Raw genomic sequence first — 23,962 nt, 5'->3', positions numbered from 1 at the left:
ATTTTAAAAATCCCTTCCTATTTTTTTTAAACAATGAGAATAACAGTAACAATTTGAATTATTGTGTGTTTACTCTTTAGCTTCTCAGTACAAAAGAGTAAATAGTTTTCGACTATCACAATTAAGTACAAATACGTCGCATGCAACTTTATCGTCTTCTGATTCTACCTAGATATTAAAATATAATACAAACTACTTACTCGCTAGTTATCAGAATAATCTTGACGCACTTCTTTGCCATACTTCTGTTCGCACACAGTATACAGTTCTTGATCAAGGCATCTACATGTTTCTCAATGATCTTTACACACTCTAACTGCTGTGTTTCCACACTCTTGTCTTTGCCTTTCTCGGTCTTAGCCAGCCGCATGCGTTGCAGTCTTATCGATACCACCCATATCAGTAGGTCCATTGCGATATTCCTCTTCTCAAGATCTCCACTGCTTATGGCTATTTCGCACAGAGAGTTCAAGAAACTATTTGATTCTAGCATCGCTATCCGCTGCTGTCTCTCCATGGGCACGTCGGTGTGAGGACTAGAGCGAACCGTCAATGAGATCTGGTGCAGCCAATCACACCCAATAAAGCCAGCTTTCTTTAAGCTGCTCTCACCAGTTTTATTGGTCCCCTTACTCATGTCTTTAGCTGGGTCAAACATTGTTTTGATATGGATTAAGAAGGTCCTTCCTCTAGCTCGATACAAGCGAGGACTGGTCAGAACTAATGTTCCGGATTGTTGCGTTAGGTCCAGCCCTGACGACAGTAACAGTGGCCCCGCTAATATTTCAGCGTTATGTGCCTGCAAGTACTCTTCACTATTGATTGGATTCTCCAAATTAGACATGTCAGCATCTATAACTGGGAAATGTATGGGGGAGTCTGGTCGATGACCGAAAGACGCATCTTTCTTATAGCCAATGCCATGTAAATTTTGTTTCAAGAGTGTCACTAATATTATTGGAAGATTTGCTGAGCAGGCCGAGTGTAAGGTAAAGCCAAACTCTATGTGAGCCAATGATACGCTATATGGCAAAGTGAGTTCTAGTACATGTTCATCCCATGTTGATGATGTGTTTTGTAATCTCCAAGTCCTATTGTTCTGATGGTCAGATCTTGATCTCTGTGCAGGCGACAACTCGCACCAAAAGCCAGGCACAACCGCGCTGTAAGGCACTGTTGTATTAGTACCATAATACCCAGTTAAAGATATCAAAGTTTCTAAATCTGACAAGTCTAGTTCAGTCTTGTTTGCAATAATGACGGGCGCTGGTGTAGGCCCACAGACTTCGTCTCTCGGCGCTCGCTGTAACATATCGAAATCAATGTTGGCGAACTCGTCTTCGTCAATATCACCAGTGGAGTCTTTTTCACCGTTATTCAAAGCGTAGAAGTAAATCATTCCGTGTTTAGTCGAAACGCTTAATCGCTCAACTGAAGCACAGAACACCACCGACGTAAACTGCCCCTTCGGTACTCGCTTTTCTGACAAGGTCTTGAAATCTGGCAGGGAATACAATCTTAAACTGCCATCGATGCCGACGGCTGCAAAGGAATACTGATCGTGTTTATCGGCGGGAAGTAAGCACAAGTCTACGGGGCTTTCATTGAACGGCAACTCTTTGACGGACACAGGATTGTCCTCCAAGGTGTATATTGACGTCTTACTGTTGATTTTGTAAAGAATGAAGTAGGCTTTAGCTTCATTTTTCGGTTTATCACTTGGTTCATTGACTTCATCAACTTCCATTTTAGTGTCACCGTCGTTATCCGTCTCTTCGAGGCCGAGGACCTTCACCTTCTCGGGCTCAATACTTGATATTACAATGAGTAAATGCTCTTTATCTTCTGTTGGTAACAAATGTGTGACCTTAGAATCGTCTTTCAAGTTCAATTTTGCGGGAAGACTGAGGCACTGTATAGCAATGCCTTGTGAGACAGCCTCTTCCTGCGGTGGATCGCTATCGAACCCGTCATTGTTACTGTTAGTAATAGCAGTCTGAGTTCCAACTTTACTTCCTCCTCCGAATGTGGTAACTTTGGCTTTTTCGGTACCATCTCCACCTTCGTACCACTTCAAGTCTGATATCTCTAGAGGTCCGTTCATGTTAAGATAGTGGGTTATAGGATCAGCCTGTTGTAATACAGCGTCTGTCTGATCGGCGAGTTTGGTACCGACAGAGTCCAAGTTGCCACTCTTCCAACTTTTCAACTGCGAGATCTTGCCCACGAAGTCAAGCATGGTTGCTTGTCCGGCCTCTTGTAACTCAGGCAGCAGTGCAGTCGGCGGCGGCGGCGGCATGACTTTGAAATGCTTTGGAAGTATTATCTTCTTGGGTTCCCACATCTTACAATCCTCTTTGCTTGACGATGCATTGAGATTAATAACATTACTTATCTGCTCATCTAGCGAGCTATTTGTGCATTGTGGAAGCTCGGTGTCTTCGTCAGAGTACTGGAAGTATATTTCGTCGTATATATTTGCGTCATCGGTCCTTGCTACGGCACAAACTTTCTTGCTACCTCCCGGCTTGGAGTTGCCACTGCTGTTGGATGTGTGGACTACTGTTGTTATTGATCCGGCTAACGAGCTATGTATGTCATATGTTAGTAGGAACAGCATTTTATTTGTTGTTAGGTTGTTCTTAGCTTCGTTTTGGTCATTCATAGCTTGGACGCTTTCTTTGTCAGCTCCTGAGTCGAAGAGTGCTTTACTGGAGTCTTCTTTGATGGGCTGGTCTGTCTGCGTGGTGTTGGTCCTGGTGATGATGACGGCGCAGATGAGAGACGGCTTCGTTTTGTTGGTGTTGGTTTCCTTTTCTGTGCTTTCATTGTTCTGTGACTGTGGGTAAGTCTCTTGCTGTGACGTCATGCCGACGAATGCCATTGCCGTCAGTTCGACGCCATACGTGGCTGCAACAATAATAAATTAATTGAAGATTTAAAAAAAAACAAATGTATAATAGCATAAACAGAAGACATCAATATATTTTTTTAAGTTACTAAAAAACTATTATTAAAAAAAAACACCAATATCACTGTTTGTATTTTACTAGACAAACGCAATTATCTACAACAAAAATTGAATTCATTAAAAATAAACAGTTACACTTAAATGATGCAACAATAAAAAGTGATGAAATACAATACTTACAACTATCTTTCTCCAAGCTGGCAGACCATACTTTATTAGTATCGGTTGCTAATATTCCGCTGAATATTGAGTCATACGGAGACAGGTGAATAAACTTAACAAGTTTGAGTCCGCAGTCGAACCGCCAGATGTTGACCTTGCCCTCCGGAGTACCAGTCGCGATCAAGTCGCCCGTGTTGCCCTTTGACACTACAGTGACATTGGTACAGGGGACCGCGCATGCTGTCGCGTTGGTAACCTGCCGGCGGTACGCTGAGCATTAAGACATGATACACCACACTAAATAGCAAATTATTATCGCCTAACATCAGGTTGCTCGCTTTTAAAAAGTCATCACTACATATCACTTTTTAAAGCGTCGTCGCGTCATGAGTAATCGCTTTAGCTATAGGTTTGCTGAACCCAAGTAACCTCATAGTTTGATTCGTGTGTAAACAATACAACGTTTCTTCATATATATTTATATAATAGTATTTGTCCAGACGCGTAATCTCTCCCTGATACCAAGATAAAAATTTGCTGACTCACGATTGATGTCTGGTCAGAATTGTTAGGGGATAAACTAGATTGATATTATTAGTTCGCAATGTGCGCCGGCCAAGTGAACACGTTACTGTGTAACGTCTGTTAATATAGTTAAGCTTACGTCGCTTATGATTCAGATGTTTAAAGTTGAAATAATTTTCTTAAAAGTTTTCCTCAAAGTATTTTTTGTGAGATCCATAATTACATCACAAAAAACTTGTTTCCGAAGAGATCTATTGTTTTTAAACAACAAGTTTTTTTATCTCTCAAGCTAGTAGTGTATAAATTTATAATTTCACGAGTCTAGTGATAGTGCGCGATCGCTTCTCCTGTTGATATCTCTTTGGAAAGTAGGAAGTGACCGGTGACTGTGCATAAATAAGTGTAAATGTTCGACACACTGGACTTTGGATGATGTGACTAATAAACAAGAGGTGTGTGCAAAATTCTATAACATTTCGTCACGGTGGATTTTTGATATCTTATTTTATTTTGCAATAGATAAAATGCTTTCTAAATAGTCACATGTTGACGAATAATTTGATATAGCTACAATAACTTTGCAGCAATCAGCTGTGAAAAAGGCATTTGATATAACATTATTTTTAAATCTTGATTAATTTAAGAAAAATAAATATAGCATGTTAGACTTACGGAGATGGGCACATTGTGCGTGTACTCGCCCCTGACGAAGGGGCAGTTGGGCGAGTGTCGCTCGTGCTCGACCCAGGGCTCGTCGGACTTCTCCCAGCAGACGAGGCACACGAGGCACGTGAAGCACATCGCGCGGTCGTCGCCGCTCGGCGAGGGCTGGTGGTAGAACCCCGCCTGGGCCATGCGAGCGGGGAGAGCCCATCTGGAGGAACACGTTACACTTACTAATCTAACATTTTCTTATCATAGTCATATAAGGTGCATTTCTCACTCAAATACGGGCAAACGTTGATGAACCTAAGTTTTCAGTGTACGTGTAAAAGTGGTATAGCATCTTTGGAAAAATGTTCTGAAGTATCGTTGTCGTCTTCGGCTACGAGCAACAAGCATTAAAAAATGTTTGATTCATATACTATACTATACTATATTGATAAAATAATTAACTGCGATATGTACAGTTATTATTGCTTCAACTGTATTTTTTGCTTCTGTTACAGATAGGTACTGTTAGTATAATTACGTTCGAGTCAGGTTATGAATGGAGAGTTAAATATTACCAGTTAAGTTAATAACAGGTTAGGAATATGTACAAAATTAGTAAAAGTTACTGATAACTAGAGATTAGGTACATATAACAAGTACCAGTTTGAAATATGCAAAAATAAACATTATTATGGTGCCTTATCATGATGAATCATATTATGTTTTCAATAATAGTAAGCACAAACATTTATCCCTAAACACCAATAATGATGCAATATCACCCATCGTTAAGTAAGCAACCTGTAAACATTTGATTAGAGTAAAACCCACATAACTCAGGATCGTGTCGTAACTACAAATGACGTCATGATTTTACATTTAGAAGATTTGTGGCAACTAAAAAAAAGACACCCGCACTAAGGAATTTGACACTTCCATGGTGGGTTTCACAAACGTTCAAGCCGCACAAGACACCCAGACATATATCAAGCTATCTTGCTGTTGCCCGCGACTTTGTCCACGTGTTTAGAAGATCTTGAACCGTTTTCCCAGCGCACGCAACGGAAGCCCTCAAAGATGAATAATTTTCCCTGTTTTTTTCCACATTTTCCATTGGATCTTCGCTCCTATTAGTCACAGCGTGCTGTTATATAGCCTATAGCCTTCCTTGATAATTGGTCTATTCATCACAAAAAGAATTTTTCAATTTGAACCAGTACTTCCTGAAATTACCGCGTTCAAACAAACAAACAAACTCTTCAGCTTTACATATTAGTATAGAAGTATGGATTAGTATAGATAAAGATTATAGTATTATAGTATAGATATAAGATTTGTAGAATTTGTGTAATGCTTTTCAAAGCTTAAGCGTAGTGACCAGAACAAGTTGGTTGCCCTTGCAGGAAATTATACAACAGTTATGTTGACAGTCTCTTTTTTAATAGCACATTTTTCCCCCTCAAATGGGTTTCAAAATTAATCTAGTGCTTAAAAAAATCATACGATCAACGAAAGAACTATCTTTTGTTATAACTCAATTGATCGGTGAAGTTCATTCACACCTAGGTACTGCAATAAAAATTGATGAATCAAAATGATGACAACTGGAGTCCCAATCAGTATTGCACAGAAACGAGCACTGCGGCAGCTATCTTACGAAAGCGCTAAACCAACCTACTACGCTTTGCAGCACTATTTCGGCGTGTAGCTGAGTTTTTTCTCATATCGAGCTGTACTTTATGGATGTGCAAGTACTGGGGCGTTAAGCTTCCTATTAATGGAACGTAATGAGAATGCGAAACAAAGGAACAAATCAATATGAACCAAAAGGATTGCATGAAATCTTCACTTGTCTCAAGTCGTTCGAGTTAAGTTTTAGAGTATAAGTGGCTACAGAAGTTGCAACATACTTGTAGTCCATGTGCGGCCACCGCTTGAAGGTCTCCTTCCTCTCGGCCTCGCTGTACATGAGCGGGCGGGTTTCCTCGTCGCGGGAGCAGGGCACCAGCTCGTTAGCGCGCTGGCCGACGGCCGAGGCGATGGCCAGCGCCGGTATCCGCCGGTTCTGGCCCTTCAGCTCCTGCACGACGCCCGTCGTCACCAGCCGGAGGGTGGACTGTGGTAGGCAGATCGTCACTGTGCTCCACTACGAAAAAAGAAAAAAAAAAGTATTATATTGCGTTTAATTTTTACACAAAGAGAGGCCGATGAATGAATTGTGAATAATGAGTTAATTAGACACTATTCGTATACACCTAAGTATTTTGCCTCCACAATAATTGGAAATTCAGTACGGGGCGGAACACTCACGGTTAAAACAATGAATTTCCATTTGAAGAATTGGGGTCCTGTTGGCTGGTTGATTCTTAATTTTGATAAGTCCAATTCAGTTGGAACTTCATTTTCACTTTATCCGCAATAATTATCGAGTTTAAGGGACGCCTGATATTACAAGGAAATTTCAACATGAACTTGTGGTTTATGAAGCCTCAATCAATCTAAATCAAAACTATAAAATACAATTCCTTAAAATACTTACTTTTTGGGCTTTGACACCTTTTCTGACAGGTTCGATGTCGATTGATTTCTTCAGTTCGTTAATGAAGTCTGTGAGACCCTCGATGGAGTGTGCGTCTAGACTCTGAAGACATTGGTATAGGAGCACAGCCTACGACAAAAAGAAATTAAAATTAATAAAACAAGTGCAAAATCAATTAAAACCTTCATAACATTAGCATAAACTGTCACAAAACCTTAGAAGCTTAAAAATAACTTATACAGATTAGATAATATGTAATTTTTTTAGCTTTATTTTGTCTTAAATATGCAAGTCATTGTTCTAGATCTTTTGATACCGAGACACACCCACAAGCGCCGTCAACAGAATATGCTTGTGACGTTTTCTCATAACCGTTAACTGTTAAATTACTGAGTGCATAGGGTGCGTTTGCACTGGCTCGGAACTGGGAGGAGAGTGAACGGTTCATTGGCCAATAAATTTTACCATACCATATCGGTAGAATAAGAGAAAAAAGATTCGAACAGTATGATTAGTCAATTCAGGATTTGGTCCGCACCAGAGGAAAAACACCCTTGGCACTGACTTACACAATTATAATGTAAAACAATGAATTATAACATACCTATAATCACTACCCGTCCTAACACAGTGGTATCGTCATCAAAACACTGAGTCATCTTGAATATAACTTGCAGAACCCAAATCCGGAATAAATTAATTATATTTTTGAACAATGCAATGTTAGCTTGAGAACGATGTTTTAAAAAGGGCACAAACAGGATTCAACACGTTGTTAATACGTTTAATGAATACATCAACGCAACAATAATCAAATTAAATGTTCTTCAAAAAGTTCTTCAATGTGCATATGTTAATACTTTAAATATATATTATGTGGCAGAGGAGCTCGTGGCTAAGCTATAACAGCATAAATTGATCGGTCTCAGGTTAGGCTACGCTTGACGCCTTCGGTTCGTAGATGGGTGACCATCTTTGTCACAGTGAGTTCCTCTGCATTCCGGAAGGTACATTAAATTGTGGGTCCCGGCTGTTGTACATACATCTTTCACAATGGTTACGGGTAGTTAGAAGCTGGAAAGTTTGACAACCATTCTAAGGGGTATCGTGTTGCCCAGCTAACAGGGTTGAGAAGGTCAGATAGGCAGTCGCTCCTTGTAAAACACTGGTACTTAGCTGAATCCGGTTAGACTAGAAGCCGACCCTAACATAATTGGGAAAAGGGCTAGGACGATGATACCGTATTGTGAGAGGCGGGGTGAGTCTCTTTACTGTAACAGTAACATAAAACTTCATACAGTTTGAGAGGTTTAGTTTGTGAACATAATAATTATAAATACGTATTATTATTTCCTTTTCATATAAGAACTTATTGCACTCTCAAGCACCACAGTTAAGTTAAGGCCTTGTATTTTCCCTGAAGTCTGATTATACAGGATTTAGGCATATATATCTCTCTAAAAATGCATTATTTTGTTGACCCATCTGGTACCTAGACACAGATGTGTCTGATGATGTAAGTACCTAATTACCTATATCACATAAAGATAATTTCGTCTACTTATTTATTGATTATTTCATAGCTCAATGACGCGACAAATTAATATTTTCAATGTAGTATGACAACGCGACAAATAAGTAAACAAAATGAGGCTTAGTAAATAACATTAACAATTAATTATATTCGTAGGTAAAGCCGCCTTCGTTAGCTTATTGGCACTGTCAAGACTTCAAATTATTGTAGACATTGGAAAACTTAATAAATTAAATAGAACCTGTAGATAAAAATATGTCCGCATGTGAACGGTGCAATTATAGAAGCTGTGGAACTATGTGTTTTATTACGAAAAAATGGACACATATTATTGAATTTAATCTTAAGCACAATTTAGTTACTTAAAGCTTATCCCTACTAATATTATAAATGCGAAAGTAACTCTGTCTGCCTGTCTGTTACGCATTCACGTCTAAACCACTGAACCGATTTTAATGAAATTTGGTACAGAGATAGAGTTGACCTTGAGAAAGAACATAGGATAGTTTTTGTTCCGGACTTCTGAAGAGTTCTCTTGGAATCTGCGATATAACCGAGATCGACGCGGGCGAAGCCGCGGGCGAGAACCTAGTACATACAATATATTTTATGTATTTTTGAATCTTGAAACAAGCTTTGGGTTTTTTTCCTGAATTCATTAATGTAATCGACTGAACTTAAATGTATTAAATTAATATTTTGTATTTCTAAGCAACGACAAATAATGCCTTAATGTTTTAAATGTTTATTATTTTTCTAGAGTTACAAATCAAAATAAAATTAAAATAGACACATAATAACTATACCAAGTTATATGGATTAATAAATTTAACCAATTAAGTGGAGCCACTTTTATAAAAAATCAGAAATATACATAATAACTACTAAACAAATTTTTCTTCACAATTATCTACCATGAACAAGAGCATAATTGCGATTATTCCATTTATTAGAAATAGATTGTTACATAAAAACAAGTTTAGACATAAAATACTAACATATCAACTAGAAAATAAGATGCTACCCTGCCGCCGAGTCAGCTCAGGATTAGAGACTCCGGTTGGGTCCGAAACTAGTCGGGATATCCCGATAAATACGCGTGAGTAAAACGTCATTATATAAATTATTAGGTTGCATAGCTTTCGCATACTTTACGCAGTTACCAATTTAAAATTAAAGGGATAATAAGTATTGGAAAGTGCGTGCCATCTGTACAAATAGACGAACCGATATTAATATTCATGAAGTCAGCAGTAACAGTCTTTTGTCTACCTGTATTGTTCAATATCCTTAAGAACTTGAGTATCTACTTGAAATCTAAATCGCTCCATAAATAGTTAGTACTAGGATCGATAATTCCAGTCACAATGCGCTAAACGTAGTACTACTACCGTTATAATTATTCGCGTCGCTTCAGGTCAAGCTCAGCTTTCGTAAAAAACGATAATTATCGAAGTGCAATACTGAATGAACCGTTCACGGACTGACCCGTTCCGCCCCAACGTTTGGTCTTTAGGGGGCTTAATAAAAGCGGTGAAGTGTTAGGGACAAAACGATTGAATAGTCATTATTTGGGTATTCACTATCATGACGCTTATGCGTCAACTAACACGGTTCTCGTATCGCAGCAGCTCGAAACGATAAGCTTGCCCTAATACCGAACGCTGTAATCAATCACATCCTGTAACCGACTGAGTGTGATTCGGAACTTCCTACAAACAGCAAACATGCATTCATTCATATAGATGCAAAAAACAATCAGTTCAATATTGAATACACATAACCCGTCTTAAAATAATTTTGCTTGTAACATTAGTAAAATTTTGCTGGTATATTTTGTATAGAAAACGAAATGATGTATTTTGTAAACCATAATAAACCGTAACCAAAAAGTCGTAAAAACAAACATGACCTACGGCAACAATAGCAGCTGATCAAATTGAAGTACTAGTGAAACCAGCTTGGATATCCAACAGTTTTGATACATCAAAGGAAAAAATGTTAAAATGTTTTTTTCTTAATTATAAGGCGTCACAAGAAAATGCAAAGTTTGAAATCAAAATCGAAAACAATATTCCATTCAAATAAGGTTAATTGTTTTTTTTAAATGCATTAAGTGCCTCGCTTCACACCTTAATTAGAAAAAAAGTAAGTTTTGTGCTACTGCAGGTATAAGAGTTGAAACCAGACCCAATCAACAGTCCCGGGCCTCGATTCGGCTATTTTACAATGGCGGATAAATGAATGGCAACTGAATAAAATTTGAAATTATTCCTATTCTCTTAAGCATTTTGCCAATACAATAATTGGAAGTTAATTGTATTGAACTTGAGTATACCGTCCCTTACTGAATTTACAATTATTGTGTAAAAAGTGCTTAAGAAAATACGAAAATTGACATTTTGAGCCAAATTTAATTCATTCATCGGTTGTTGTAAATAGCAGAATTGGGGCCCTGGGTTGATTTAGTAACTGACATTCATCCACACTTGCATAGTTTAAGTCACTGTACATGTGTTTTTCCACCGTTTAGATTTACCGAATTTGAATGATTTTTTTGTTAATATGATAAGATTTACAAGTCAACTGGATGTAACAAAGTTTGATGGACCAACATGCATGCATGTCAAATGTTTGCCTCAACCACTGTTATCCTTATTAATATGTATGCATAATAGTATTATGCAGAGATTCCTTCGTAAACTATACATGTTTCACATAATCAACACACATACCTGACATTCTAATTATTCTTCAACTGCAATAAATATAAAACAAATAACAGTATGAAAAGCATTTGCTGTCAAATACCTTCCTAGGTCTGTATCTAAGTTACTACCTATTTATAATTGCAGCTTCAACTGCATGCATCTTTTTCATCACAGTAAAAGAAAGCTTGTGATTTCATTAAATTTTTGCTAACCCAAAAATGGGTTTCACAATTTGTTAAATGGTGAAAACACATTAGACTAGGTATATGGTTATTTTTCTTCACAATTTTTATTCAAGTATGGATTTCCATTTTTTGTACATTTAATTTCTTTAACCTCACCTTCAACGTCAGCCAGGCTATTTTCTTCAAGTTATAGTTGGTTTCCTTGACTATTTTAACCAAATTACATTAATACTGCAAGAATGTCTGTCCAGGTATGTTATGTTTACTCAACAATATACCTTACGGTATCAGGATAATTTCAAGGGTATTTTTCATTTAAAGACTTACAATTTGTAAATATGTTGTTAAAGACATTTCGAAATCGAATCTAGGAATATTAGTTTATTTGGGTACAGAAACTGAATCAAAAGATGATTAAACCTTACTGACTTCTGTAATATGATATGTTGATGGAGAAAATAATTTAGTTACAAACACTTCTAGTGATGCATTTATTTGAATGCAAAATTAATGATTCTGTGTCACACAGAACTATAACTATGCTTACAAAATAGCATGAAAATGCTACCTCGACAAAATTAATATCATATTTGCATAAATTTTATCTGATAACATGACGCATTCTGTTTTTCAAGTTAAAATAATTAGTAATAACAATGAGAAATGCTAAATCAATTGAGGAAGAACAACTATAGTATAAGTGCAAGCACATATAGATAAGACTTTGTTCTGTGTAGATACAGTATTTATATCAACTTTAACATTTTCTTGAAATATAGTCTAAATTTTTCGCCAAGCTGTTTAAAAGGATGAATTCTCTCTCAAGAGTTCAATGAAATTTTCACATAGGTATAAAAATACAAGTCATACTGCTAATCTTTTTTATACAAAATAAAAATAATAACTTTTATGAATACTATATCTGTATTATATTATTGTATATAGACTTTATAATTCTTAGTCAGGTAGTTTTCAGAAAGACTAAAAAAAATTGTGTTATAACATTATTCAAGTATTGTAAAGATCTATAGAGGTTTTACTTTGGTTACAATCCAATAAATGCAGTGAACATTAGCATAATGTTTACATCAATTCATGTCCATGTATTTATATGCCTTTCAAAAGTACATATAATTGCAAGTGACTGTGATAAATACCTGAGAAAGTTCTATTAGACATGATTGTATAGTGATTACATACCTCGGATAGCACAAGTTCAATCCTTATGATTTTGTCGGGTTGTGAAGACGGCAGCGGGCGTTGCAGCGCCGTGTGCAGGAGAAGCACTCCATTGTAGTCGGTGCGCGCACCGACACCGCTGCTGTCCCACACGAACACACGATCCGCGCCCGCAGCATATTCCAGCCCAAGCGTATTCGTATCATCTTCAAACACAAAACTATACTTCAATCCGGCATAAATGGAATTGTTTATTGAGAACTGTCAAATCAAGAAACAATGTAGGGCACCGAAAAAAGTCACTGCCAACTATCCGTGACTAAAATTACACCCAATCCTTACAAATCCGACTGGAATTGAGGCACGATTAGTTATAAATCTTTTGTTCATAGATTATTAGCGTCTTACTTACCCGCTGATAGACAAGAGGACTGCAGTATCACACCCGAGTTCACATCCAAAACGTGTACACCACCTACGTCAGTCTTCACCAAAATTATATTTAAATTGCTATGATAAGTTAGAGAAGTAACAGGAAAGTTCATACGTATATAACCATCTTCTCGTAATATCAAAGAATCATCGCCCATCGTGGCCGTGAACACATCTGTCTACACTACGTAAACGCCATTTGTAATTGTATTTTTTTATGTCAAATATTTTAGTAATGAGTGGCCAGGTATAAAATTTTAAGAGGAAAAATAAATTCAAAGCACTAAATTCTTGATAAAATATTAACGTAGATAGATTATTAGGTACAAAATATGTCAAAATAACATTGATTTTGTTTAGATAATACTTATAATTTGAGTTTAAATGGTTTTTGAATGAGATATCTATTTTTTATAAAAAGAGTGACAGCCACTGTTACCAGTTAAAATAATCCGGACCATAAAGAAGTGATGTTTATTTTGTTTTTCATAAACGAAATACAGGTAAAAAAGGTTTTAGATGTACAGTACTATCAATAAAAATATCATTAGCATTTGCGACTCGCAAACAACTGGATTATGTTATTTCTAATTATAGATTTAATTATGCTTAAAGCTATCTTTTTAAATGGTAGTCATATTTTTTTCAAGTTTTCAATTAAGCTTGCATTGATTTTAACTTGGAACTTGCGCTTTTATTTTTTTTTATCCCATCGATGTCCCCTTGTTTTAATGAGAGCACAATTCAGAACCATCACATCATCTATGACTCATTAAATTGTGACGATAGATGTGATATGTTAGTGTTCGAGTGATTTTGTTGGGTTAAAAAATCGTCTAAGCTCCATCATAATAGGTGTCGCCACGAGCTACGCTTTACACTTTATCGATTTTTCAAACAAGTAGGTATTAGATACCTACGCATTTTATATTTAAATATGCATAGACCGATGAACTCAGGGTGATCAACCTCTATGCTCTTAACAACTGTTAAGGGCTTGAGAATAATCATGAGATGATGTTCTCGAGGAAAAAAACTACAACGTCGGTGCATTTACGAATACGAACATAAAGCTTGACTTACACTTTCCTTTGAGTAAATTAAACTGTATTGGTTAATTTTTCGACAAATATACCAAAAATGTTTTTAGCTATAAGACCACCCTACTCCTAAAATGGGTATCACTCAATATAATGAATTAAAAATACAATAAAAATGTGTTGAATTATTTTTATTAAAATATAATTAAAAATAACAAATCAACGATAAATGTAAAATGCCGGACGGAATGTTACAAAGCGTAAAATGTTGAGTATTTTTATGTATAAATCCTATAAAAATAAATTAAGTTATAATATATTAAACATTTAAATATTAAATATATTTTTACAATTAGTGTTTACATTTAAGTTAAATTATTATTATTTTATACCTGGCCCTACAAAAAAAATACATTACTTAGAATTCTTAAATCGACTTACATTAAAACTCCCAACTTTCCAGCCATTTTAATCCGGCCATTGTTGAATTAGGCTCATGGGCCAGTGGCCCACTCATTCCGTAGGCCAGTGGCGCGAACAGATAGAAGCTGTATATGGTCGTGGATAGAACCACTCCGATGATGCAGTGGTACACAGTCCTGCCTAGTTCTGGGCTCAGGAAACTTCTGATACTAGTCAATAGGTATTCCGTGAGGATGCCTGTAATGATAATACAAATTAGTTACAACATAGTTACCAATAAACCTGAAATACTGCGTTATATTTTTGTACTAAGTCAATATATGCTCGAAATGAGGCACAAATAAAGCTCGATATATCTTTTTGAGTTTTTTTCCGCAGTATCCAAACCACTTTTAACGATCCTACCAACCTGTGAGCATAGAGCTGAACACTAATGCAGGGAAGTAGTGATGGAAATACAGCACTCGGCCCATCGCCCAGAACGGCACGTAGTGGAGCGCCCAGCCGATAAACGTCCAGCCCGCCGCATTCAGGAGTTCACGGTTCTTACCACCTGAAGAAGAATGATGATTATGATGATGATTAACACTAATTAATTATTTCTTGCAGTCGATTACGAATATTAAGGCCGAAGGTAGTATCGATATTCAGGATTGCAGTGATTTAATGTAGTACCGGTTTATTGAAGATATCTTTTTTCAAAAATATCTCATGCAAAATACATATTTTCATTTACCTAAGATAATATTATGAAAAAAAAAAATTGCTGTCATAGTTAAATTTGAAAAAGAAAATTAGATTTTATCCCGAGAAAGTTACCTAGCTTTACAAAAAGTAAATATTTACCTTGCAATGGAGTACCGAACGCTTCAGCCCGTTTATCTTTTATAGAGTTGATGACGTAAATAACGAAGAATAAAGCGAGGAACAACAAGTTCCCCCACCAAACTAATGGGTTGCCGAGCAAGTAGATCCTATGGCCACTGCCTGAGAAGAATTGTCCCTGTAAACATACAATGACATTAATCATTAAATAAATTTGAGCAGAAATAACAGGGTTGGTTTGAATTTGTTACAATAACAAAAGCTATCGGATACAAGATACAAAAAATTTATAGATTTAAAAAATCGAAATACCCAAGTTTTTAAATTTCATCAGAAAGTGCCCCAAAATTGAGTTGCAAAAATCCAACCGGAACAACAAACAAACAAACAGGAAAGTGAGTTTATAAAAACGTGTGAAGAAAAACGTTCTTTTACAGAAATCTGTTCCAACTTTGTTTATTAACAAATCTAAAATCTATATCATGTATTTCTATCAGGGTCCCAAAGCAAAAAGCATATCCAGAACAATCAATATCTGCTAAATACAAAATGGGATGAGAAAGTATGATTACTTCCTTTTTTGTGTATGTATGACAGTTACCCTGTAGTTGATGGGCCATTGCCACGGCTGTGATGTGACCTCCCCCTCCTTAGGTTTGAGACCAGCATTGCCCTGGAACATGACTGCGTGCGACTCCAGGAATCGCTCGATGAAGCCCGACGCGTAAGACTCGAAACTTACTTTTGGTACTGAAAACAAGTTGGCTTTAAATGAAATAAAGGATTTTTTATAATGTCTTTGTTTTTTGGATAGAACAAGAAGTCCAAAAATGATTAACTAACAAGGCTATTTTGTAGTTCCTGATAATAAATGGATTTGATTTCCTTTTTTACTGTGCCCATCACACTAAGATTATAAATGCGCAAGCATATGTGTTTGTGTGTGTAGGCTTGTTATCTCTTCGCTCTCAAACGACTAGACCTATTGTGATGAAATCGCTTTTGCAGCTATAGCCGACATTACCGCGGGCGAAGCCGTGAGTATCAGCTGGTTAGCTTATACTTGAAGAATGGACACAGAGGGGTAATGTTATAGTCAGCAGTCTTATTAACCTATTGATCTATTCCATATACTAACGGCCATTAAAAACATTATCTTCCACATTCCAGAGCGCGTTCTTATCCCTCAGGTTAGGGTTGCACGCCACCTCCTGCTGCTCGAAGCCCCACTTCGGGAGCTGCTTGCCAGTGGTGGTCAGTACGCAAGCCTGTATAATCATATTTACTGTACTTCTTGATGTGTTTTTAAATAAATAATAAGAAAAAGACAGTTCATCGCAAAGATTTTTATCCCGTCTAAAGTATCCTATCTTACCAATATTATAAATACGAAAGTTTGTTCCTCTTTCACGCAGAAACTAATAAACCGATTTAGACGCAACTTATTACACAGATGGTTTACAACCAAGATTAACACATAGAATAGTTTTTATCCCGATTTTATGTTGCTGTGGAATCATTTTTAAAATTCTATTGGGCAGGCCCGCGAGCAATAGCCAGTAAAAAAATATATTAAAAATACAAACACGTTTCTTGATTACAGAGGTTTTTCAGTAGTAGTTATAAAAACACTTCGGATGTTCTAGGCAATAAGTAATTGTTTTGCAAGAGCAACCCGCTCCAAATTCTCTAAACAATTCGCATATGTTTACTCTAAGGCAAAATCAGTTATCTTTAAAACCTTACAGAATGATATCAAACCTGCAAGTAATGCACAAACATAAGTTTGCTCCTGACGGTCTGCAGCTCCTCGCCGTCCTTACCGCCCGATACGATCACCTTCCACACATCGTTCGCATCGCCAATACCGTCCTAAAAATAAAACGTGGTCTCCATATAAAAGGTAAATTGTCATTTTTGAACAGATGGTCTGATTAACACAATATTTGCAAAATAAAACATTAAAGCTTATTGAACATTTTATATTTTCTTTTAACATCCTGTATTATTGTATGCTTACTAGTTTATGCTGACCGACAGAATTTCGTGGAAGATTTTAACGGAGACATTTGTCTGAGGACGGAGGACATTTGTTTAACGGCTGCGATCATGATGTTGCTGACACATAGCTGAGAAAATGTCTTCTCCAAATGCGCTTGAAGTCAACATTTTTTGCAACCCACCACCACTTCACTCACGCTACGTTTTTTTATAGAAGATATCCTCACCTCTCCATACCCAGTGACTTGCATATACTTGGTAGTGAGCGGCGCCTTCTCCCGGTGTGAGTGCAGGTTCCGTCCGGTGGGCGCGTGCGTCAGCCGCACCAGGTCCCCGCTGCGCACGGGCACCACGCCCGCCGCCTCGCTGTACTCGCGGTCGTAAGGCTTTATGTGCCAACGGTTGTTCTCGTCTTTGTGGGTGTATGTTGTTATCTAGGATACAAATTATTTTTTGTTACATTGCAGGTTTAAAGTGATGGAGGGCAAAGCCCAACAGGGGTTATTCAAGAATGATGATGTTGCAGGTTAAGTAAAATTCTGTCAGCGTAGAAGACTCTTAATGTAACAATGTTTGCTTCTCAATCTTATCTATTTGTTAGATTGCAACCCAGTTGCTGCAGATTTCATTTGAGGTAGGAATGGCTATGGAAAACGAAATGAGCGAAGAGGCTTGATAATGCAAATTTGAATGCCGTCTGACCTTGATAGGGATGTCTATATAGACTAAAATAGTTGTTTTTACGAGGTTAGGAGATCGTTAAGTTTATACTTGTGTCTAACCTGTTGTTGCTTGGCTCCAACGCCAGCTGGGTACAGATGATGATGGGAGTGCAGGTACCCGCCACCAGTGCGGTGGTTCTTCAGCGATATGTAAGCGCCATACGCGACTATCTTCGGCGCGCTCGCGTTGTGCAAGCTGTTGCCTTCCAAACGGGCCTGGAAGCCTGATGAATAGAAGCCGTCGCCGTTACCACTGCAAAGAAATCAAGATTAGAATGTGCTGTAGATTGGTAATGGTATTGGAATTTTTCGATATTTTGCGTTCACTGTAGTCTGCGAAAGTGTTACGGAGAAGCTTGAGTGGACTTTGGTCTAGTGGTTAGTGCTCTTGACTGCTATACCGGAGGTCGTGGATTCGATTTCCTCCCAGGACAAATTGTGGGTGAGTTCACAATGACAGTGACAAATTCTTAAAGCAGAACTGTAGCCTACGTGAATAGGGCTTTGCAGAGAATAGTGCGCCATCCCTCTCACAATAGCTACATTTCCATTTAAAAAAATACAAAAAAATAAATCTTACCTTTTACTAAGAACGGTAAGATGTATCCAAAAGAAGAATACATAAAGTAGTGCTGGCCATATAATAAGGGTGACTGTTCTACCAATTAAATGTTTTACCGTTAAACTCTGAAAAATAAAACATGACAAATATCAGGCTACTATCTGGAACAGAAGCAATATACGCGTATAAGCTTGTGTGACGAAACAAGGGTAATAATAATGAGTTTGGTAATGTAGGTAGGTAACTAGGTATAATATTAGGTAAGTACTATGTTGTTTTCTATACTTAAATGTTGCTAATGCACGCATACATACCTTATACTTATACATGTAATACAAAGTCGTTTAACTTTTATAAAATAGTATTTTTCAACAATTCATAGATACAGTTCCAAGCTATAAAATATTGTTTTACTTAAAAAAAAAACACTTAATTCAAGTAAAACCATTAAGATACACAAATTTAAAGGACCAAATTCAATAATTTTGTATGGGACCTATAAATAAAATGTACATGCCAAACGTATATGCCTACGGCAACTATGCCGAATTACGAAAAATCGGTGATCGGTGTACATAAAATGTACTTAACACCGACGGAATTATAAACCTTCTTTTTAAACTCAGTTAAAATTATTTGACAGTTCATACTTACGACAGGTTTATTCAAATCACCAAGGACGTTCCAGAGATCAGCGATAGTGCGCAGACCAACAAACAGAACGACAAACAAGCCGACAAACTTGACTGACATCGTGCAGGCGAGCGACGTGCCCAGGAACACTTGCCACAACACCATACGGAGCGAGAATGGTGGCAGTCCTTCATCAGTTAAAGTTCGAACCTTGGACACATAAGAATAAGAACTGTTTTCATATAACTGGTTCAAATGTTTCTTATATCTGTCGAATTTATGTATGTGTGTGTGCTTTTATTTTACTTAATGGGTATCATTAGAATCATGCTTCAGTTGTAAGACAAGTCGGCTATATATATTTCCGTTAAAGAAGTCATTTCGCCACATTAAGCCATTTTCTACTCTACTAGAATAAAAACAAATAACAATATTTATGAGATATAACATAACGTTATGTTTAGACTGAGAGTGCTGAGTTACATAGTTAATTTGAGTAGGTACAATCGATAACTAAGTAGTTTCCTTAGCAGAATTCATGATCTGCTTATAGCGTCTTTTCCGAGGCCTGGAAGCCGGCTTCCAGACTCCAGTCTAATCCTATGTACCTAAGTACTAGTGTTTTTCAAGGAGCGTATGCCTATCATCCTCCTCATACCCGGACTGGTGTCTGGATATGAGACATCAGAGCCACATGGTAAACCGTGGTGAAGACTGATTGCCAGACATGGCATCAGATCTAAATCAATATCAAAGTTTTTATTTCAAGTAGGACTTTATCAGGCCGTTTCTTTCAAAACTTAATCAATTCCAGGGCCCCAATTCTGCTATTTACAATGGCCGATGAATTAATGAAAATTGTCTCAAAACGACACTCTTCGTATTCTCTTATGCATTTTTACGACACAATAATTGGAAATTTATTATGGGACGGTAGAACCAAGGTCAATAAAATGAATATTCAATTATTTTGTTGTCATAATGCTTAAGAGAATAGGAATAATTTCAAATTTAATCCAATTGCCATTCATTCATCGGCCACTGTAAAATAGCAGTATCGGGGCCCAGGTGCCCGGTCCCATAATGACATTTTTATCAAAAGAACCGGCAAGAAACTCAATAAAACTGCCCCTAATGACAATGACTAAATATAAAAAATTTTAGGTACCAACAATTTAAAGGGCCTTCCGAAACATGAGAACCTCAAGACACAGATGGTCTCCCATACATAAAGCCCAACCTATAATCGATTGACAACGTGCGGATATTTCTCAGCCACGAGTCGTTTCTATAGCAGAGTTATATAAAATATAAATAATAGGAATCAGAAATACATATTTTATATTGAATTATAATATACTATAAAATAATATGTTCAATCAGTACTACAAATATTATGCGATATGCAAATTCGTTACAAGTAATAAGAAACATTAAATATGGACACAATTGAAAAATAGTTTTTTTCCAATGACATCACTAAAATATAAGTTACTGATATGACGTAAGACTTACATCATAGCCGCAAGTTTTCGTTCTTAGAAATCTATAACTGTAACATCGTTTGGTATTTCCCTCGTATTTAAATAATCACTGAAAAACCCTTTTGTTATCGTTCGAGGAAAAATCTTCACTAAACCTTTTTCAGGTAGTTATTGATTATTGTACATCACCAGTAATATTTATTTGTCACAATATGTTACCCGTTATGTTACCTGCTTAAGATTCTTCTCATCATTTTCTAATCTGTGTTACAGTTCACAATGTATTCTGTGAGTTAGTGTGGAGATCGGTTTATTTCGGGTTTATGTATAGCCTATGACACTCACAAATAATGTTGCTTTCTATTGGTAAAAGATATATCAAAAGTGATTCAGTCATTCCTGAGATTACTCTCTACAACGTCATAACCCCACATTATTAGTTTGAGACTAGATGGCGTTGCGTGAAAGTTGTGGAATATTTATTTATTTATTATCTTTTTATAATATTAGATTAGATATAACGAGTAAATAGAAGGTTTTAAACTTAATTTAACATAATAAAGGACAAAGTCAGAATTTGAACATACCTTAAATCCGCCATATATTGAACAACTCATGAAGAACAACAGGATAGGGTCCAGCAAAATATATCTATTTAATGTAAGGAAACCCACATCTGAAACAATACATTACAAATTTAATATATAATTTTAATTTAGAAGTTAAAAAATGTTTCATCGACTTGTTCGACTCGCGACCCGGTCGTCGAGTGAGCTTACGATCCGAAACTAATCGTGCTATCCGGATGAATACGCGAGAGTAAACCGTTATAATATTTGCCGATTCGGCAGTAAAAACGGTCTACATTTGGACAGCACCTTACCTAAGAAGTATATGACGCTGGAAGTAAAGGTATCATTATAGTATTTGCAAACTTACCACAGAGTAATAACATGGTTCCAATGATGGTGGATTCAATCGACTTTGTCATCTCCCATACAGTTAAAAAAGTCAGTGGAATTATCAGAGCTCCCAATGTTGTACAAAACTGAAATCAAATCTGTGTATTATAATGGAATTTCCTGAACATATCAATGTTAAATAATGCTTTGTCTATTAAATTGGATTTGAAACTACTTGTTAATAGTTTACTTGAGAATTGTACTTAACTTAATATTGTTTCATGTGTGTAATATTGTCCCCATCAAAATAAATAATGACTACACTACTACATAATATAATGATAACTATCCAAGTTCTATACATATTCCTTCTAGTAACTGCATTTAAAATAAGTCTGAGGCATTTGACAGCAGAGTACAGACTACAAGTCATTGAGTGGCATGTCTTTTCCACTACTCCAATTATATTCTATGTGATGAAGTAAGTCTCTGTTAAGTTTTTATGTCACATTATACAAATGTCACCTCTAGTACTTACTATTCTCATTCCTTCATAGCGGGCCCCCTCATATTTATCCCCGGGCTTCTCGAATGCAAATGTGCCATCATATCCTGTCAGTTTCCCAGATAAGGCTATGAGCATCTGGAATTAAACTGTCTTAGAATATATGTGCAAGTTTTTTTTAACTTTTTTGTACTAAAGGTTGTTAGAAAAAGTACATTTCACTTGTTTGAATTAAATTGAATTTAATGTCAAAATATTGAAATGAAATGTACCTACAAAATGTTTTTAGTTTCATTAATGTTATCTATATATTTATATTTCAATTTGTTTAATGTAAATAATATCTTGATAATAATATAGAAAAGTAGTTTTATGCATTGTATTTACCTTGCCAAGAGGTGGATGTACATCAAAAAAAAATGTCCTGTTTATGTACCAACTGGCCATTTTACCAAAGTGTGTCTCATCCCAACTGAAAAAAAAAATATAATTGAAAAAAAATTCATCTAGTGTCACATTTATGCACAATAAAGTTAGTGGTGTACTAAATCAGTTAAAGTATTACACAAAAATCTCTTTAATTAATGAGAAGTTTACTCATTGACAGAAAAGTCTATTGTCATATTTTTTTGTTATTGTAGATTAATTTAGGTTAACAAAACTTTTCAAAGTAATATTTTTCTAAACAATAAAGACCAATAAGTATTTAGCTAAAAGTAGTTGAGACTTTACATATTACTAATTTGTGTGTTATTTAGGAATGCAAGTTTATTGTTTAACTTCCACAATTACCAACATTCCTTAAACCACACTACGTAATAAACAGTGATTTGTTTAGTTATTTTTCTAGAAAATGTGTGATACTACGACTTAGTTTGTAAGTGTAAATATTCTAATGCATCACCGACATTTTTTTAACTTGAGTAATATTGTGAAGTTTATGTGTTACAAAGTTTGTAGGACAGCTCATACAGGTCCATATATACCTCTTTTGATTAATTGGAAGTGTTAGACAATTATTTACATAGAAGGATGCTTCTTGAAATGAAAAATTGGGTATTTTCTTGTACAAGCAATGTAGTAAAATTTAAAAAAATATATACATAAATGTTATTTACCAAACATGATCCGGCTCTAGAACTTTATAAAATCGAGTCAAGAATGTCGCCCCACATATTATTCCAAATGTTATCCACCATCTATAAAAGAACATAAATTTAACTTATAATATTTGCCGAGAAAGTTGCACATAAACTTGAACTTTGCTAATGACATTGAAAAGTACATTTTATAACTCTGCTTCGAAGTTACACCCTTTATCTTCTTTTCAGACATGACTTAGGCAACAAGAGGGAAATATATATTTTATAAAATTAATGATTTAATAACATTTTAATTTATAATATCGAGAAATAATGTATACAAAAGTAACGGTATAAATACACCAAACGTCATGGATAACTGTGACAGTTCCGTAGTCACTAAAGGTCAAATCAAAGTGTTGCTATAAGAATTAAATATCTCCCAAATTGAACTTTCACCTGTAGTATAATCACAGACCTAGTTTAATGAAACGACGTATTTCTATATATGTTTACACCACTAAACCATGTTAAATAAAAAGAGAGAAAGAATATAGGATAGTTTTTATCCCGGACTTTTGAAGAGTTCTCTTGGAAACGCGATATGACCGACATCGACGTGGGCTAAAAGCTAGTAAGACAATAAAACTTAAGGTAAATACAACCAATACTGGGTTGAAAATTAATATGTCATAATTATTATGAAGGTAAATGTTCAAACAAACTATTAGTAACGATGCTTAGCATCCGGCATCACAATGGCAGTGCTAAGTTGAATAAAATAGGTTATTTATTAACTGTAACTATGACATAAATTAATCACTAATAATACAAGATCATTCAAGTCAAATCTCAAGGTTACGGGCGAGAGATTTAAATGAAATAGAAAGA

The 23,962-nt window shown here is 36.0% G+C and overlaps 2 protein-coding genes across 2 annotated transcripts in view; both read right to left on the bottom strand.

Moving 5' to 3' along the window:
- LOC113492500 (baculoviral IAP repeat-containing protein 6-like) overlaps positions 1-13,139 on the bottom strand; it is a 40,453-nt gene extending 27,314 nt beyond the window's left edge. Inside the window, 7 exon segments of the mRNA XM_026869976.1 lie at positions 201-2,910; positions 3,152-3,389; positions 4,331-4,532; positions 6,223-6,458; positions 6,852-6,980; positions 12,482-12,666; positions 12,873-13,139. Coding sequence (XP_026725777.1) covers positions 201-2,910; positions 3,152-3,389; positions 4,331-4,532; positions 6,223-6,458; positions 6,852-6,980; positions 12,482-12,666; positions 12,873-13,050 — 3,878 coding nt within the window. The 5' untranslated portion in view covers positions 13,051-13,139.
- A 1,158-nt stretch (positions 13,140-14,297) lies between these two features.
- On the bottom strand, positions 14,298-23,583 carry LOC113492499 (protein O-mannosyl-transferase 2). Its single transcript, XM_026869975.1, has 16 exons — positions 23,275-23,583; positions 23,108-23,188; positions 22,377-22,461; positions 22,023-22,127; positions 21,522-21,630; positions 21,170-21,258; positions 19,120-19,308; positions 18,484-18,590; positions 17,964-18,156; positions 17,409-17,615; positions 16,942-17,052; positions 16,319-16,448; positions 15,782-15,930; positions 15,202-15,358; positions 14,765-14,908; positions 14,298-14,592 (listed from the first exon to the last, which is right to left on the bottom strand). The coding sequence occupies exons 1-16, from the start codon at positions 23,322-23,324 to the stop codon at positions 14,375-14,377; spliced, it is 2,124 nt and encodes a 707-aa protein (XP_026725776.1). The 5' UTR covers positions 23,325-23,583; the 3' UTR covers positions 14,298-14,374.
- Between the last annotated feature and the right edge of the window lie 379 nt (positions 23,584-23,962).

The sequence above is a fragment of the Trichoplusia ni genome, chromosome 4 (assembly GCF_003590095.1).
Source record: "Trichoplusia ni isolate ovarian cell line Hi5 chromosome 4, tn1, whole genome shotgun sequence".
Taxonomy (NCBI): Eukaryota; Metazoa; Arthropoda; class Insecta; order Lepidoptera; family Noctuidae; genus Trichoplusia; species Trichoplusia ni.
This window is presented reverse-complemented; position numbering and strand designations above follow the sequence as displayed.